General features: G+C 39.5%; 2 protein-coding genes across 5 annotated transcripts in view; one reads left to right on the top strand and one right to left on the bottom strand.

The window, feature by feature from the left end:
- Window positions 1–3,707: 3,707 nt before the first annotated feature.
- LOC106171968 (uncharacterized) lies at window positions 3,708–15,316 on the top strand. Its single transcript, XM_013552506.2, has 6 exons — window positions 3,708–4,189; window positions 10,450–10,542; window positions 10,927–11,838; window positions 12,250–12,337; window positions 13,043–13,239; window positions 13,450–15,316. The coding sequence occupies exons 1-6, from the start codon at window positions 4,108–4,110 to the stop codon at window positions 13,812–13,814; spliced, it is 1,737 nt and encodes a 578-aa protein (XP_013407960.2). The 5' UTR covers window positions 3,708–4,107; the 3' UTR covers window positions 13,815–15,316.
- A 1,335-nt stretch (window positions 15,317–16,651) lies between these two features.
- LOC106171054 (scavenger receptor cysteine-rich type 1 protein M130-like) overlaps window positions 16,652–19,254 on the bottom strand; it is a 49,069-nt gene continuing 46,466 nt past the window's right edge. For all 4 annotated transcript variants that reach the window (XM_087019019.1, XM_087019017.1, XM_087019018.1 and 1 more), the window contains one exon: window positions 16,652–18,744. In XM_087019019.1, the coding sequence (XP_086875145.1) occupies window positions 18,543–18,744 (202 nt within the window). In that variant the 3' untranslated portion in view covers window positions 16,652–18,542. The remainder of the gene's footprint in view (window positions 18,745–19,254) is intronic.

Below are 19,254 nucleotides of genomic sequence, written 5' to 3' on the forward strand. Positions count from 1 at the left end.
ATACATCCATCAATATGTCCAGACTTGATAAGAGGAGGGGAGGGGTTGTTGGTACGGATAGACCTCGCCTGTTTTTGAGAGAAAAAGACGCATTTCCTTATACTGAATGATGAACAGTCAGGATATGAAAATTGTAGAAGCTATCAAGGATACTCGCGCGTCAGTCTCCCCTGGCAACGGTTTCTATAGCAGGCCCGTACATGTAGCTAGCTATTGCAAAGGGGGCGGGGTCTTTTTCTGAAATATGGACTTGTTTTCATGATATCTTAGTTTACCTCGATCAAATTTACCCAAAGTGGTTCTTTACCCAGTAAAAAAAGGGGGGGGGGGTTCTTTCGAACCCCCCGAACCCCCCCTGGCTACGGGCCTGCTATAGACATCCCTTACAAGGGCCTTTGTTCCATAGCTCTTATACAGTGTACCAGAGTCAATCATATTAAAGGTACCACTCTTATTGTTCTCCCCCATATGAGCAGTCAGTGAATACCTGTGTTAAATGAACTCGTGGGATTATTGTACATGAATCAATTAATGTTCCACACGCTTACAACTACAAGCAGGCCCTCTGCGACTGTTCAAACTGGGCGTGCCGTGCGCACAAACTAATTTAATATCTCTCTGCTACCGATATCTGCGCACCCACTTACAACATAATAGTGCACCTTAATGATATCATATATCTAATGTCGCCATCACTCCCACACAATATGGTTTAATAACAACGGCGGTGGTCCACCCCCACGACAAACGATAGAAACGGTGAAAAATAAAGTCGAGTTTGTAGGCAGCCTTAAATGGACAGTTATGTGACCGCTGAGAGTTGTCGGTCACCTACTTAAGCCTATAGATCTAGCGAGTCCCTCGATATCATTTCAAACCTTTTCCATAATCGCTAGTGTAATTAATGTTTACAGATTTTGTTTAAAAAGTTTAAGTGAATAAATATTGAAGAACATTCAATGAAAGTATCTGTCTACGTAAATCCATCCTATCCTGCGGGGACTCTTGCTGAATGCAGTCACATTAACAAATTAACACGCGTCCTGTATAATGTACTCGTATGATCATCAGCTTCTCTGTGTTCTGCTAAGTGCCAAGAGGAGGTGTGTTAATATCTTCGTCTAATTGTATTCCCTCGGAGTTGAGACGATAGAACGATAGTGTAATAGTAAATGAGCTCTAAAACTGGCCCTCGCTTGAAATAATGCTGCGGAGATGGTTTTATTTTTACTTTTATTACAATTTCACTTCCAACAGTGCCCCTACGGGAATTATTCCGCGTAAATGACAGGCGTGAAAGGAATGGTAGTCCTAGGAATGGAAACCCATATGATTACTACAGGAAAGGGTTAGTCGGAGTATTGGAGCTACATGTACATGTAGTACTGTATATGGGACAAATGTCACCTGTACAAAGTAATGGAGAACGGACTACAGTTCCTAGCAGACTACCATTCCTGTCACACCTGTACAAAGTAATGGAGAACGGACTACAGTTCCTAGCAGACTACCATTCCTGTCACACCTGTACAAAGTAATGGAGAACGGACTACGGTTCCTAGCAGACTACCATTCCTGTCACACCTGTACAAAGTAATGGAGAACGGACTACAGTTCCTAGCGGACTACCATTCCTGTCACACCTGTATAAAGTAATGGAGAACGGACTACAGTTCCTAGCTGACTACCATTCCTGTCACACCTGTACAAAGTAATGGAGAACGGACTACGGTTCCTAGCGGACTAACATTCCTGTCACACCTGTACAAAGTAATGGAGAACGGACTACGGTTCCTAGCGGACTAACATTCCTGTCACACCTGTACAAAGTAATGGAGAACGGACTACAGTTCCTAGCGGACTACCATTCCTGTCACACCTGTACAAAGTAATGGAGAACGGACTACAGTTCCTAGCTGACTACCATTCCTGTCACACCTGTACAAAGTAATGGAGAACGGACTACGGTTCCTAGCGGACTAACATTCCTGTCACACCTGTACAAAGTAATGGAGAACGGACTACGGTTCCTAGCGGACTAACATTCCTGTCACACCTGTACAAAGTAATGGAGAACGGACTACAGTTCCTAGCGGACTACCATTCCTGTCACACCTGTACAAAGTAATGGAGAACGGACTACAGTTCCTAGCGGACTAACATTCCTGTCACACCTGTACAAAGTAATGGAGAACGGACTACAGTTCCTAGCGGACTACCATTCCTGTCACACCTGTACAAAGTAATGGAGAACGGACTACAGTTCCTAGCAGACTACCATTCCTGTCACACCTGTACAAAGTAATGGAGAACGGACTACAGTTCCTAGCTGACTACCATTCCTGTCACACCTGTACAAAGTAATGGAGAACGGACTACGGTTCCTAGCGGACTAACATTCCTGTCACATCTGTACAAAGTAATGGAGAACGGACTACAGTTCCTAGCTGACTACCATTCCTGTCACACCTGTACAAAGTAATGGAGAACGGACTACAGTTCCTAGCTGACTACCATTCCTGTCACACCTGGCTCCGCACTGTATTAAGTAATAGCCGGGATATTTGACTTAACTTGTCTCTGAACACAAAACGTTTCGATACAGATAAATGTAAGGCCTTGGGCAATAAAATTGCATCTCAACAACAAAAGGCACCTTCGACAATATACCCGGTAAGATTAACTTGGAATAATTTATGATTCCCATTTTATCTGATAGCGATCTTACTCGTACACTGAATTACAGGTGACTAACAATTCCAAGTGTGATGAGAATATGGAAATGATATCTGGTATATCTCGTTGTAATATACGTAATGCAGGACTACTTACCTGGTAATTAAAATAGGTAAGAACTCCAGCTTCTGAAGAATTATATGGAGAGAGATACTCGGGAGAGTTGATAATCAGCAGCTGAAGGATAGAGCACTAGTGGGGCATTGAACAGTGAGAAAACAAACCAAGTAGTGATAAAACAGATTTTAAATAATATGGTGCAAAGTTTCTATTATAAGGGCTTCCAAATTGTATAATTTATGTCTATGATAAACGTGCGGAGTTGCCGAAAAGTATTATGTTACCGTTAGTTAAAATATTCCTGTTAGTAACTTAACTAGTAAATCTTTCCATTTTAAATTTTGCTAGCCATTCAATGCGCAAATTTATTTTGTAAAGATAAACTTGTCCATTTATGTTTTTGTTTCTTCATTCCATTTTTCTTCTTTGCCTTATCCCTTGCCTTGGTGCAAATTATTGATCCCATCTTTATCATTGTTTTAACAACGTACAGGAATAATTTAGATTGTATAGAATTGAACTGATGTTACAGTCCGTGGCTGTCTGAATGATTCCAGCGTTATAAGAACTTCCAAAGATTCCATTGCAGCTAGATGTTGCCGTAGACAGCTGTTTACAGTAGCTCTCAGCTGTATGGATGTACGGTGTATGACTGTGGTTCTTTATAAAAAAGTAAATAAATAATGGAGAGATGGCAGATGACGTTTAAAATTATTATTAAAATATTATACGGCTGTCAGTTTTAAAACATCTGGAGATGTGACACGGATGCGAATAAACACACACGCGTGCGCGTGCACATACACGTGTAATGTCAAGCGTTGTTTAACTACACCGTTGTGTGTTTTATGTTGTCTTAAATCTCGTTTTTTTTTTCTCAAATGACAGGTGCAGACGACATATGAAGCAGCAGCATGCAACAACGTTTTCAAGTCACGTGATAAAAGTCCTCTTCAAAAACAGGATTTTTTCTATAAAATTTCGTTTTGATACCAACACGTAAAACACTCATATTCTCAACGCCAACCCTAGGGATAAACCACACTCGGTCCGTGTGGAAATAAGTAAGTGTCCTTTCGCCCCCCCTACCACGACGACGACCCTGCATACCAGATCTTATCAAGACAGTCAGTGTGCAAAAGTCGACAATTACTACACTCGGTTTGCGTGTGGCTCTGCATATGTAGCTTCCTTCCCAGTCTAACCAAGTCCGCCATATAAAGAAGACCCTGCCGACGTGAGGAGGGATTTAGTATAAACAAACAGTTCAACGTTACGCCGTGACGTCCAGTTCTGGCCAGTTACGTTAACATGACGCTGACGTCGCGTGTGATACTAACGCTTTGTATATTTCTGTTGATCTCGTTAACTGAACGGCGGTCTTTAGCCTCAGGTAAGTCAATTATACAACCCTTTAAAGGGAACTTATTCATACTGCTATTAATTAAGGGGATTTCAGTCGACCATTAGGGAGGAGGGGTCCTTATGCTTCTTGCTACATTACTTTTAAGTCTAAATCCTTCGTTTTTTGCTTCTCATTCCACACATGTCATCACGTCTTCCCTGTGTGATACAGAGGCGATATAAGGGGAAATACATCAGTGTCTGCTGTGGAGTGAGAGTTCTACGTCTACTTCAGTAGTGGACATTGTCAAGGACCGCAGAATATTACTGGTCACGAAATTCAGAGACCCTGATTCCTGATACACCGTAGCCTTACCTTTGGATAGGTCCAGTGATTAAGATAGGCATACGAACCATAGTCTTTAAATTGTGTAGAAATGCTTCTTACGTCCTTTTTGAAATGGCAAAGTTCTACTGTCTCTGGCGAGGCCCGGCGTTGACTTTAACTTGAATTCATTTCTGTGATTTTGATCAAGGGAAGTTTTCTTCTCTTAAGTTCTCGGGTTAGGTTCTCTTTAAACCTTCACACTGAAGGTTAATCTAAACTTTTCAACTTAAAAGTTGGTCTTTTTCAGTTCGGGATAAATTAGGATCAGTGGTAGTGCACCATATCAGAATAAATATTGGTCTACCAGTGGCGGATTTAGGGGGGGGGGGGTCAGAGGGTCCGGCCCCCCCCCCCACCCCCCCCCCTCGGTTTCTGGAAAAACAATCACCCCAATATTTCCCTCTTGATATTAGAATTCTGAAGAGCTGAAACATAGCTCTTAACTGCACCAGATGGCACCCTTTGCCCTCCAAAACACCGAACCCCACACCAAGTGGGCAAGGGTCGGCTTTGCATCCGAGGCCTGTCATTCTTTAAAAAAATGGACCCCCTTCAAATAATCCTGGATCCGCCCCTGTCTACAAGACAAGTTCCTTCTTTCCCGTCATAAAACTGGTCTAATATTGCCTTGAAATGGATTTCTACTGACTTATCCTTGCTCACAATAGACAGTGATAATAAGAATGATGATGATGATATTTTATGCGCAAGACATCATAATAAAACAATTGGTACATTTTTGGTTCTCTATACTACGTTTGATATATAACAATAATAATGATAATACAGAAATAAAACTTCATAGGTACATTAACAGTGTGTAAAACCAAACAGACAGGAAAATAATTTATAATTGAAGAACAAGGCGTATTAATTATAGACAACTACAAATTGAAAAAATTCATAGCGGAAGAACAAGGCACATTAAAGACGTGGTTTTAAGGTTTGCCCGGTGTTTATAATGCCAGCAAAAAAGAATTGTTTGTAAATCTTCAGCTGGACAACTACAATAGTCAAATTTCATTTATAGGAGTGTGGGCAGATGTGATGTGGATTGTCCTTTGTTGATTTCTTAGTCATGATTAATTCTTCTTAACTTTTAACTACGTTTTAATGTTAGTATCATGAATGTTTATCATGATGTATTTTTTTACATTTTTATTGCAATCTTGCTAGTTGCTTGTACGTCCGAAAATCGCATTGTGAGTTGTTAATTTGATCCTAAAAACCTTACTGCATTGTGAGTTGTTTATTTAATCCCTAAAGTATAACCTCTTATGTTTTTTATCTATAGCTGATCCGTGAACTGCGGTTTTCGACACAAAGTTTTTTTTGGTGAAATAGAAAAAGATCTGTCATCCCGTGACCTTATAATGATATTTACCTTTTTCACAAATAACAATGATCGCCAGTGCATGAAATTGTGACACTATGGTCAATAATGACTGGTTGGAGTGTCTACCTCTCTCTCTCTCTCTCTCTCTCTCTCTCTCTCTCTCTCTCTCTCTCCGGGGGGGGGGGGGATAGAGGGGTGGGGTTTATCTATCGATCGCTAAGAAATACCCAACCACCATGACAATACTAGTGAGTGAGATGCACATGGAAGGCTCCACTGCAACTATCGGACATATCAAAGGCTGATTCCTTGTGATGACGTCACAGAACGCCAAGGGCAGAGTAATAGTCAGGGAAATATCTGTAAACATCCAAAGAAAAATTTCTCTCTGTGACCCCAGTAGAGGGTAATGGTCCTATGTAATAATGTTGAATGTTATTTCTATAATGTTGGTGTTATTTCTATAATACGTGGGGGTCACGTTCCACGATTTGTACATATCTACACACTTAATTTATACTGGTATGTAAAAGATAAAATCAGACTACCTTTTCCTTTTTTATCAGGATGCCATGACAGTCACATGTTAAAGGTTTTCAGCGAATTTCAACTTAAAAAGCATGTTATTAAAACTCTCCTTCATTCCTGTTAGATTACATATACGACTGTTATTATTTTCAGCGTATATTTTTTATACGGAATGGAAATGAAAGAAATCTATGTACTAGTTACTGTTCGTGCAGGACCGTGGGCAGGGCTGAGGAAGTGGGCGGGGTGGGGGGGGGGAGGATGAAAGAACGGTCCTTTTGGCTGAAAAAGTTCCACTCTCAGTAAACATTGATCTAGATTCTCTGCCAATCCTCAAGTAGGGTCAACCGAGGACATAAGGACTCTCACTTTTTCAGACTAAGCACCCACCCTCCCTTCCTGTGACATCACTATGTACCCCACCCTCCCTTCCTGTGACATCACTATGTACCCCACCCTCCCTTCCCGTGACATCACTATGTACCCCACCCTCCCTTCCCGTGACATCACTATGTACCCCACCCTCCCTTCCCGTGACATCACTATGTACCCCACCCTCCCTTCCTGTGACATCACTATGTACCCCACCCTCCCTTCCCGTGACATCACTATGTACCCCACCCTCCCTTCCTGTGACATCACTATGTACCCCACCCTCCCTTCCTGTGACATCACTATGTACCCCACCCTCCCTTCCTGTGACATCACTATGTACCCCACCCTCCCTTCCCGTGACATCACTATGTACCCCACCCTCCCTTCCTGTGACATCACTATGTACCCCACCCTCCCTTCCTGTGACATCACTATGTACCCCACCCTCCCTTCCTGTGACATCACTATGTACCCCACCCTCCCTTCCTGTGACATCACTATGTACCCCACCCTCCCTTCCTGTGACATCACTATGTACCCCACCCTCCCTTCCCGTGACATCACTATGTACCCCACCCTCCCTTCCTGTGACATCACTATGTACCCCACCCTCCCTTCCTGTGACATCACTATGTACCCCACCCTCCCTTCCTGTGACATCACTATGTACCCCGCCCTCCCTTCCCGTGACATCACTATGTACAGGTGAAGGCATTAGTCCCATACCTGAATGTTGTCGTTGCACACAATATACCGGAAGTAGACAGGTGGAAGTAACTAGGGGGACGAATATTTGTGTCTATGTCAACCAAGTGTTTTAATTGATAGTATAGAAAGTCTCTTTTCTCTTTTACAAGACGGGACACACATCCACACACACGTGCGCACGCACGCACACAGAGAGAGAGAGAGAGAGAGAGAGAGAGAGAGAGAGAGAGAGACTCAGACTCAACAAAAGTATCAGTAGCCTATATACCGGTATTAACGTGCAGCAAAATGCCCATGTTCGTAGAGTGCCCCATGGGGTGGGAAGGGGGCGCTTATTAAATATTCCTTTGTAAATGTAGATTGAACGGAAATACTTTAAAAGGACAAAGATCTACCTGTTTTGTCTCTATCGAATCAATGCGTTTAAAATTTTGACTGATTTCCATAAATTTGAAAATGGAGATTGGATCCCTGTATTCAAAGATACAATCTGTTGTCCCATAGCTCGCCTACCTCCTACACATCAAACTGCGTACTGTTGACAGACAAAGAATCTGGTCAATTTAGTGCAAAATTTTTGCGTAAATTAAGGGCAAAAGTATTTAAATATACGACCTTTCCGACGAAAAGTGAAGATTCGTAGGTGTCTTTTGTAGTCATTATAACCTCTTATCATGTTAATACTAATGTTGATGCTAAATACGTGCGATAAGATCAATCTTATCACCACTCCAGACTTTCAAATGTTTTTATGCACACGAAATTTCCATTTAAAATGGCCTTTGACCCTTATCACACGCTTTTCTGACCACCGACGGCCTATTTTTCATTTATCAAAGTTTTCACTAAAAATTCATGATTCTTAACAATTTGGCCCGGTTTACAGGAAAGGTGCTCGCGTTGATTTCGTTTGTGACATGCGTCTTGTGCGGCAACAGACACTCCCAACTGCCATATCTAGATCACACCTCGATCTCCTTGAAATAAAAATAAACAGAAGTTCACAACTCATGATACTCCAATAAGTGAGGGGGATGTTTTTGGAATCATGCGCAATGTAACGAAATGGCATCCGCTGGTAGGTTTTTTAAGGTCAGTCTTCACAGCAACGAGAGTTATCAGAAATAATAATAATAATAATCTTTATCAGGTCTGGCACATTTTTTAGAGGGAAACACCAAACAAAAAAGCAGCGTAAATGATATAAGTAAATATTCAGTGTACATGCCTTTAAAATATAAATTATGCTATACAGCTAGTTATGGATGTCTGATCTCACGTCCCCGGATGTATAACAATGTATTTAACACGTCTATCTTCTCCATGGGGTCTTCCTGTGTGGTATATAGATGTGTGTCCCTTACAATTATCATTTGTCGCACTTAATTGGACATAAACATAATCACTGACAAAAAGGCAATATTTGTTCTTTCGTCGGTTGTTTTTGGTGACAAAATTCTCATTGGTCACGGGATCTTCCCCACCAGCACTCCCAGCAGGGGGTCACAGTGTGGTAGAGCTAATGTGATGGACGTAGATGATAACAAGACTGAGGGCGTTCCTACACAGGTGCCCATCCTCTGCCAGGGCCACAGAGGGACATCTCTTCACCAGATATTTTTTTATTAAATTTTCGTAGCTCTTCGCAGTTCTAGTCTTACACTGTGTTGAAATTTATTTCAAATTCAAACCCTTAAAAGTGTCTATTACTACAGAGTTGGTCATGATTAGATACACTGTACCGTAATTACCCAGGCACTGTCTCTTACATTTCCTCTCAGAGACGGCCTCAGGAATAAAGTAACAGGGCCCACTCCTGGATTCTACAACCTCTAAAATATAAGACATATTGTAGACTGTAGTGCCTTTAATTGCTGAGAATAAAATTCAAGGTAAGCCGTTATGGCGGTCATTTTGAAAATCGTCAATTCACGAACCTAAATAATTTTCGTGCATATAAATAGTTGTCAGATATGTGTTCAGCCTCAAATCTTGCATCAGAACACAGCCGTTAATGAGAATAACTGAGATTTGTCCAAACCTATTCATCATGCAGACGTATACATTACAGTTTCACGTTTTGTCTGTCTTGCAAATTCAAATCAAATACCTCATCACAAATGGCATTTTTGACCTATTTAAAAAATATATATATATTAAAATTAAAAAAAGAAGACATTTTTCACCCTACCCCAATCTTACGACGTTAATGTTTTTTATCTTGTTTTCAAGTGATATGCTCTGTCACTTCCGCCACGGGGTGGAGCGTTGGCCTTTGTTTGTTTGTTTGTTTACAGCCAAACTCATAAACAGATGTGGATTAGGTTTAAGGATAGGCCTTACATCGGTTAACTTAGAATCGATTATAGATTTTAATGGTGATCTATTTATTAATCAAAAAATTAATTAATCAATAATATTGAGAGTTGTACTACCTTGGCGAAGATATCCAATTTAAAATGATAGCTTCTGACTGTTGTCTTTTAAGGGTTTGTATTTTAACAATTTAAATATGCTATCTCTGTCTCTCTTTTATACCCTATCACGCTCTTTCATTTTCTCAGCCAGTATCTTATTTATTCTCTCTCTTTTTTCTTCTCTCCCGTTCTCTCTTTGTCTCTCTAGATCATTTTATTCTAGAAAATTTTATTATACAAAGTCAAACGTCTTTAAATTTATTACATTATTATCACTTAACAAGGTCTCACATTAAACAACTTAGGAAAATACCTGAAATGTGCATCGGAGCTAAGATTAATGCCAGTCCGATGAGTTGTTTTTATCATTATCATTATTATTATTATTTGTATCAGTAGTACTTAGTAGTTGTTGTAGTCATGGTAGTTGATTAGATATAACTTTATATTGTCACTGTTTTATATTCTGATGAGCCGTAGGGCTTAAAGGTTTAATAAATTGAGATCTGATAAAAAGTGTTAACTTCCCCAGTTACGTGTTTTTAATACTTTCCCAGATCTCACCCAGTTAGAAAACGACAGCGAGGAGGCTCTCCTGAGGAGGTTAATAGCTGAACTGGAGGAGGTACAGGCAGGAGAAGAGTTACAAGGTACACTTGTTAATAATAATAATAATAATAATAATAATAATAATAATAATAATAATAACTGGATGGGAAGAGGTGAAGACGGGAGAAGAGCTATATAGAGTAGGTTTGCTTTTTTATATTAAGGCAATAGATAGACAAACTGTAAATTATGATTCATATGGAAACCATGCATCACAAACCAATCACTCGAAAGTTTTCCATATTTAAATGGTTTTGGTTAATTTTGCATTTTTTAAAAATTAAATGCTAATCTGATTTGAATCGCACACAAACATTAGGCCCTACTATGCCTACGGTATCTTTTTTCAACACACTTTTATATCCGTATGCACACTCCCGCCCTCTATAGGCCATTGTGAAAACTATCTCAACATCTGATTTCAGCACTTTCAAGGGGGGTTGGCAATACTGATGCTAAAACCGAAAATAAAGAGACCGACGAAGATATGTTACATAAACTTAAGGCACAAACAGACCGTGACAAGGACAAATACCGTCACCAAAAAGCGGCCACAACAACCACTGATTCAACTTCAGCCACGACGGAAACTCCCATGTCGACCACTTCAACAACTACATCACCGCCTGTTACAACAATTACAACGACAACATCAACGGCGACATCATCAGCAACAACAGCAACAACAAAGCCAAAGACCTCGTCAACAATATCATCAGCAGCTCCATCAGCATCAACAACCACCTTGTATCCCACCGCCGCCACCAGAGTAACACCTCCATTCACATCCACTGCTCGCTCTCCCGATGACTTTGACATGGTCATCTCCATAATGGAGCTGGTCAGAAAATGGCGGAAGGCTGGTCTGCTCGCACCACTGGCACCGAACGCTAAAAGCATAGATAAACCGACAGAAGTTTCGCCGCACGCCAACAAATATGCCGAAAGTAGCAAGAGCAGCGAAGCTGATGTGACTGAAGCAGCAACGGATGTCCCTTCGACATCTTCAACAAATCTTCCTCCAACTTCTACCAAGTTACCTTCCACAGCCATGGCCGCCACAACCACTGAGCAGACGACAGTAACTATGGAAACTGCCTCAACGATAGATGTAACTACTCCAGCTGAAACAACAGATGGCGCTTCGGCTAACCTGAGCAAAAAGTCAGAGTCAGATGTCTTGTTAGAACTGGCAGAAACATCTGGCAAAGAGCACAATTCTAAGAGTGAATCGCCTGAAGACGACAGTGAAAAGACCAATAAGGACAAAGAAAAAAGACTGCTTCTTCGTCTTCTTATTAAAAAGCTGAATAATGCTGGCAAGACACGGGAAGAATGTAAGTTTTTAGTTGTTTTTCCTTTTATTAATTCACATTAAAATGATAGGAAGTACAATATATTGACGTCTCATCTGAAGTAAAAATATGATTGACATCTAGCACAACTGTAGAATGAGATAAAATGCCTGACAATGAAAAAAAAAATTAGCCCACCTTACTGTCGGACTCAGTTTGAGGGAGCAAACACAGGCAGAGGGGGCAAGAACTGCAGCGCATAGGCGGAAAGATTTTGTTAAACACATTGTATTTCTATTTATTAGAACTTCCAGATGTATACTAATACTAGTAACATCGATTGTCTGCTACACTATAATCTTTATTAATGGAATATATATACTGTATTGTCAGTGGAAGACAAATTAAACATAATTGAACATGAAGCATAATTCAATTTTGATAATATTTCAGTGGTGTGGCCTCACGGAAACTGGGGACTGCCTCGTCTTGGCAACCAGCGCTGCCCTGGCGAGTCCCCCGTCTGGAGTATGGGCACAAGGTAAGTCTGTCTGTCTGTCTGCTCGTCTGTCTGTTTGTCTGTCTGTCCGTCCATATGTCTGTCTGATTGTCTGTCCGTTTGTCTGTCTGACTGTCTGGCTGTCTGCCTTTCTTGTGGTCATCTTGTCTTTGTGCCTCCACACAACTTTTTTTCTCTCAGAAACGCCCATATAGTCAACCATAAACATTTATGTAGACAGAGATAAACTTAGTTTAGTAACATCTTTTATGGTCTTATGTTTTCAGTGATGTTAAAACAAAGGACAAACGTACATTCTTTCTCTTCAATTTATTGCAGTTTACATATCCGGACACACGTACACCTAAAGTATCTCCAATCCCTTCCAGTTTAAATATATACATCAATTACACGCCATTATAATAGCTAATGAATGCTTTCGGGACTTAACGCGTCCTATAGTATTGTTTGTATGAAACCCTCATAATTCATGTGGTGTTAACATTAAGACCCCATTCCCAGAGATAAGATCGATCCAACTAGATCGACCTAACTCCCTGGGGGTTCACGCTAAATAGCTGTCAGCCGAGCGGGCACGAAAGTTAATTACCCCCTTACAGCTTGTAGAAGGCGGGACGGACATTTAAACCGGATTATCTGACAGAAATCTAGTGAGAATCCCGGCGGGGATAGATCGATCTAAAATTTATGGGAATGCACCCTAATTTTCATACCGTTTTACTTCAGGACGCAGGATACAGAGAACGACATGCCGGGCAACAAGATGTCCCTAGCGTACCCATCTATGGTAGGCGGGAACCCTGGGAAGAGCGTGATGACGCAATCCTTCTGCATGAAGTCTGACGTCACAGATGACGGTGACCCTGTCACGTGGCCCGCTGGCGAATACTGTATTTATAGGTACAAGGGATCATGTCCTAAAGGTTGGTAATAAAAGATGGCGCTTTTTGCCTTGGTACTTGTTTAAGAAGGAATTGGTGTGTGCTATATTTGCTCTTTTATATAGGGATGAAAACAAAGTTAAAAAGATATGTCCTATGGATCAACTCTTTTATTCACATATAAATGTAATATTATAATTACCAACATGTAAAAATATCTAAATTAACTCTCATATTCTCAAATTCTTGCAGACTTTGACGTCGGATTCATCCAATGGGACGATGAAAACACCAACAACAAAAACAGCCGATCTGGAGAACTTCCAGACGGTATATACGGGACAAACACCCAGATCGAGTTCTGCTGCCGGACTGACGGCAAATGGTCTGATGACGTCACTCTTCCGACAGCAGAACCCTTCCTCCTTTTACAGAAGAACCCCACGGACTGTCAGCGGGTAGCAGGCATGGATGCGAGCCAGACGTGGTTTCAGTGGGACACGGAAGACGAGACGCGGGGCGCCAGCTCAGCGGGATCTGTCCCTTATAACGGAGTCACGAAGGACAGGGAGGTTAAGCTTCACTACTGCACTTATTTTCCTTCTAAGCGTCGATGATCTCATTTCGACCCTTTTTTCTACAAAATGCTCATTTCTTTTATTAATCTTTAAAAATGGTCTTGTTTTCATTTACTCGCGCGTGCAGCATCGTTTTTTTCACAATAATAGCGTTAGTTCTGAAAAAAAGGTCCTTATAATCTTAAATGAACTGGAAATTGGTTCGAATATTACGAAACTTCACGGTATGTAGGCGTCTTGATCAACAGAGGTCGTGCATCAGCGCCACAAATCAAAACTTAGTATCGATCTGCCATAGATTGAAACAGTAAACAAATTTCATCAAAATTTTCCTGGTTAATATAGATTTTAATAAATAAATTAGTTAATTGATAATAAGAATATAAATGGTGGTGTGAAAGGAATGACAGTCTGCTAGGAACCGTAGAGACGGTTTCACTTTACTTATGTAGGCGACTTTCGCCTTGTACATTTGTATTTAGCCGGATAGTACCGGTCTACCCTTTTAATCGTATGAGATCCCAGACTTAAATTCTATTCCTGGGACTAGCATTCCCTCCACACCGCGTAGTTTGTTTTGTTATTACCGCGCAAACCCGAAAAATATACATTCTATTTTCTATTGGAAAAGTACGACATATTGGAATAATGCCGTGACGGTAGTTAGCATCGAGTATTTTTAGATAAGTGATGCCTGTGCCGGGAAAAGTGCTAATATTAGATGTTCTGTAAGGCCATACTTCAGCCTATAGCTATTTTAAACCATGGCCAGTCACTCTAGTAAATCAACCTTTTCAAGTTTCAAGAGCGTGATAGTATATAAGTTATTCTCGCGTTTAAATATCGACTTACCTCAGATTTTTTAATGTTTTATAATGATCATATTATTACCAAGTGTGTAAAATCTTAATGCATCTGTATGTAAGCACAAGGTCTTTTGATAATGTGGAAGAGGTCCTTCTTAGTTTAAGGTAAAAGCGGCGAATTGTTGTCAGAAAATGCTCCCTGTCATCGGTTCCCCCTGGTGCTACATGTGTTTACATTACTTTTTGTGCTAGAGTCGAAATATACAAGATACTTCAGTATTCTGCTCAATTCTCGCCCGTCAACAGGGGTGTATTGTTTAACATGTTCACGTTCTAGGAACTGCGATACGTATAGTCACACCGTTATCAACAGCGAGATATCTCGCTTTTCAGTGGTGAGATATCTCGCTTTTAAGCATCGTTTTTGTCAATGAGAGGTGATATAATCCGCATATTGCTTATTTTTTGCATTTTTATCTTAAAGACGTACGTTAACAAATATATGTTTTGCTACTCACAGCTATCAAACGATATGTAGAGAAAATCCGTAATATTTTCATATAAACGATCAAAACTGGTAGTGGTAGGTCACGTCTGTAGGCTGGTTCCACAAGTTGTATTTTCTTGAACGTTTTATACTAAGTATAATTCTACAGCAATATAATAAAGCATATTTCATAAACATGTACATGTATATATACAGCAATATAATAAAGCGTATTTCATATACATTTACGAATTAGTTCGTTTTTGCCACTGATCTCTGTGAAAATAAACATTTAATGTGCATGAAGTCAATTTTTTTTATGATTACCAAAAAGGTTCATTAGCTTGGTAGCTGGATCATATATTATAATTATCAAACACAAACTGAAAATATTCTTCCTGTCCTTAGCTATACCATCTAGCGGTCAGTGAGTAAGAAGTCACGTCTGTTAAGATACTTCATGGTATATTACCACTTCATGGGATAAATGCCCCAATTTTACTGACAAATCCCATGAAGTGGTAATATAAATATCGCAAAGTCCTTATGTTTTAACCAATGATGTCGCCTTCTATCAAGTAGTAATACTTATCCCATGAAGTGGTAATATACTGTGAATTAACTTAACACGCGTCAGTCTGATAAAGTCCAGCGTCCAGTTTGGCCGCAAGCTAAAGGTATGGAGATATTTTCAGCTTGAGAGAAATAATTATCAGATACGAGTTAGCTTTGTTTATAGTCCTATTATTTCAGTTTCTCCTCTCATACCTGTACCAAGACTGCATAAATTCACTGGAAGCTTCTACTTTGTAAATGTGGCCATGAGCCCCGTGTTTTAATCTTTGTATCGATACTATGATATTTTTCATTCCTTTTTTAAACATTGGAACAATAATTTAACGAAAATTACCGTCATCCAATCTTTCCCTCAACATGTTAATTAGCCAGAAAACACGTGTTTTTTGTAATTTCAAATTTATTCAAAGCGTGTACTGGTAATCCAAAAAGTTACCATCAAAAGCTCCTTTCATCCATTTATATACAGCTACTGATTCTAATATTCACTGCTACTATTTACAATCCTCAGTTCCTCAAAAATTCCAGAAAACCGTAACAATACGATGTCTGCATCTATCTACAATATCTTTACATTAATATGTTTACGTCTCGTGAGCAGTTTTAATCGTCATAGCACTGACTGTAATTAAGAGCTTGCGTAGCGTCCCCAAATTTCGTGGATTCTCATTCGAACGCCCTCTCTCTTTCACAACCAGGGTATATACAGTATATTAACATACGCTAATATAGAACTGACGCCCCCTCCTAGGCGAAAATGCACTGCTACAACTCATTTTCTATCTTACAATGTATAACAAACACGTGAACTTTAGTACAGACAAAACCACTAGTTGGACCGAAATCGGTGTAACAGCCGCCATGGCACGGGGCCGTTACCAGGCTGCCATAGGACGGCAGTTGGGCCGATTCCAGTCCAATACCTCCTCATTTACAACATATGTGTTATGTGATGAAATGGCAGCATTCTGAAGAGGTCGATTTGAGCACCGGTATGTAAATAATAATAATAATAATAATGGAACTGCATTTTAATTACAAGACGGCAAAAGGTAGTATTTACAGTTTATCAACATTTTCAAGCCAAGTTTCAGATCTCCACAAGCGAAGTGCTGAGATATATTGGAACCAGTCTTTCTGTCATAAAAAGTTGCAAAAATCAAGTCTTCAAAACAGGTCTCGTCCTATTCGAAACGTCACTACATGACGTAACATTTGGTGTTTGGCGCCTATATTTAAACTGTATACTGCAGCACCTGGGTTTACAGGCTGACATTAAATTACCGTCAACTTTTCTAACAGACCCAGGAACAATGTTACACGTACACCGCAGTTTTAGAGTTCACTGCTACACACCTTCATTTTTTCATGAAAACCTTCAGCCTTGGTTAATATAACTGTGCCTACATATACTACTGTCTACATATATATATATATATATAGCTATGTATATACTTTATACATTCATATTTTTCAAAAGAAATGAACTGTTAATATCTGCATATCATTAAAATGTAAATAAAGTTGTGTTACAAAAACTATGTCAGACTTCAATGTACATCTTACTGGAACATGCACTTGTATGTCGTTACTAACCTCAAATGTTCAAACTTTCTTCAGACTTTAGGCTCTAACTTTATACATATTTCCATATAATTTTATGACCATGTGAAGACTACAATGGCCCCACTCTGCCTCTAGCAAGCAAGGCATTTTAACAAACTTGTTACAACCAAACTCCCGGCATTTTATCATATCCACCCTCAGTTTCCAAGTGAATCTCTCTCACCGCACAAATATGAACATACTACATGTAACACCTTTCAATCACATCTCGGCTTTTTCAGTCACTCTCCCAGCTAACCCTGCTCATCATGAATTCTAACAAATAGAAGAACAAGCTAGCGTTAAGTAATCTATCCAAGTTTTTTCCAAAGACCAATGTAATGGTTGTAAAGTTAAGAGTGGCCCTACACGTCACTCTGTTTTTTTTCTTCAACAATATTTTTCTCCTACTTATCTTTGTACCACAGAAAGAATACCATAAGGATATTGTGACCTGGGAAATAGACGTGCAATTTGAGCACAATATTTACAGCTCTGCTCATACTAGACCTTCTAAAAGTCAATGTATGCACTGCAATATATGAACACGTCTTTATTGTGACATCTTCATAAACTTTCTTTATCTGCCTTACATGAATAACAGGTTTTTTGCAACTTTCAAAAATATTTTGATATATAATAAACTGCAAATTAATTGTCTCGTAAAATGTTTTACACCTTGGAAGTATACTGTACCTACATCATAATCAACTGCAAGTGAATTCCTTAAAATGTCCAATGTCTGCCGAGCAAGTAAGATTATAATAACATGTACCTTGTATACACCATTGGCTCACTCATGCAGTTGGCTAGCAACGATCTCCATACAACGTTCAGTTAAATACAAATGGCCGCCACCACTAACACGACTCTTAAGGCAGCGCAGCTGACAGTTTTAAGCTCAATAAATGCAAAAAAAAAAAAAAAAAAAAAAATCATAATCTGTATTGTGACAATAACACTGTACCCACCATAATACAATTATTTGCTTCTTAACACAATCTCATCCTAGTAATGAACGTTTAGTAAAAACTTTAAAAATTCTGTCACTTAAATATTAATTAACTTTTTTAAAATGTTGGAATCAGACACGACCATATTGGATGTCAATCTTTCCAAAATTATCAAGAGGCTCATTTTCAAGTTTGACGAGATTTTCAAAGTTCAAAAAAATTATATTGCAGAGAATCGTCTTCCTACAAAGACCAACTTACTAAATTTCTAAGTATTTACTGTAAATTTAAATAAATAAATAAATAAATAAATAAATAAATAAACAGGTGTCCTAATATTCTAGCTGTTCAAGCACTGGATGGCCACATCTTCTGAATGACTACAGGAGGAGTGGCGCCCCCACTCCGCCGAGCACTCATGTATGGTCTGTTCATCCCCGCGGCAGTGGAGGCTCCGTAGCCAGATAGGACCTGTGCCCTGGCCGTAGTTGACCTCTCCTGACACCACGTCACGCGGAGAGGGGAGCTGTGTGCCTGTCCCACTGGAATGATAGAGTTATGTTTTAAAGTTACATATAAAGTCGACATGCCAAACTTTAAATCAAATAAATCTCTTGTTCTGCCATTAAATAAATAAAAAAAAAATAAATAAATGAAATGATCTGCATTGTTTTTTTCTATAATAAATCATCTGAAAGTATATGGTGGCATCTTGTTGGGTTTTGTGGCAAAAATATGACTCTAAATACACATTTTAGGTACAATGTTTTTCATTCACAAATATAAAAACTCGTTGTAGCTACATTCCCCAAGGAAGGTGTCTTGTAAGACACTAAAATATTGCTTTATGAATAACTCAGTGTTAGCTTTCCTATGAGAAGACAATAATAATAATAATAATAATAATAATAATAATAATAATAATAATAACTAGAGGATCAGAGAGGCGATACCGCCTCCGAATATTGTACCACCAGCTGGAGCAAGCGCATTCGTATAGACCCCCACATACACAAAATAAGGGACACAGCCACCAGTCTTATGCTTGACAA

This window comes from Lingula anatina, chromosome 8, assembly GCF_051362555.1.
Source record: "Lingula anatina isolate TDL-2025a chromosome 8, LinAna3.0, whole genome shotgun sequence".
In the NCBI taxonomy this organism is placed as follows: Eukaryota; Metazoa; Brachiopoda; class Lingulata; order Lingulida; family Lingulidae; genus Lingula; species Lingula anatina.

Coding starts and splice junctions, on each gene's coding strand:
- LOC106171968 (XM_013552506.2), top strand. CDS start 4,108: ATGACGCTGACGTCGCGTGTGATACTAACGCTTTGTATATTTCTGTTG. Junction 12,338..13,042: donor GTCTGGAGTATGGGCACAAG/GTAAGTCTGTCT, acceptor GTTTTACTTCAG/GACGCAGGATACAGAGAACG. Junction 13,240..13,449: donor CAAGGGATCATGTCCTAAAG/GTTGGTAATAAA, acceptor AAATTCTTGCAG/ACTTTGACGTCGGATTCATC.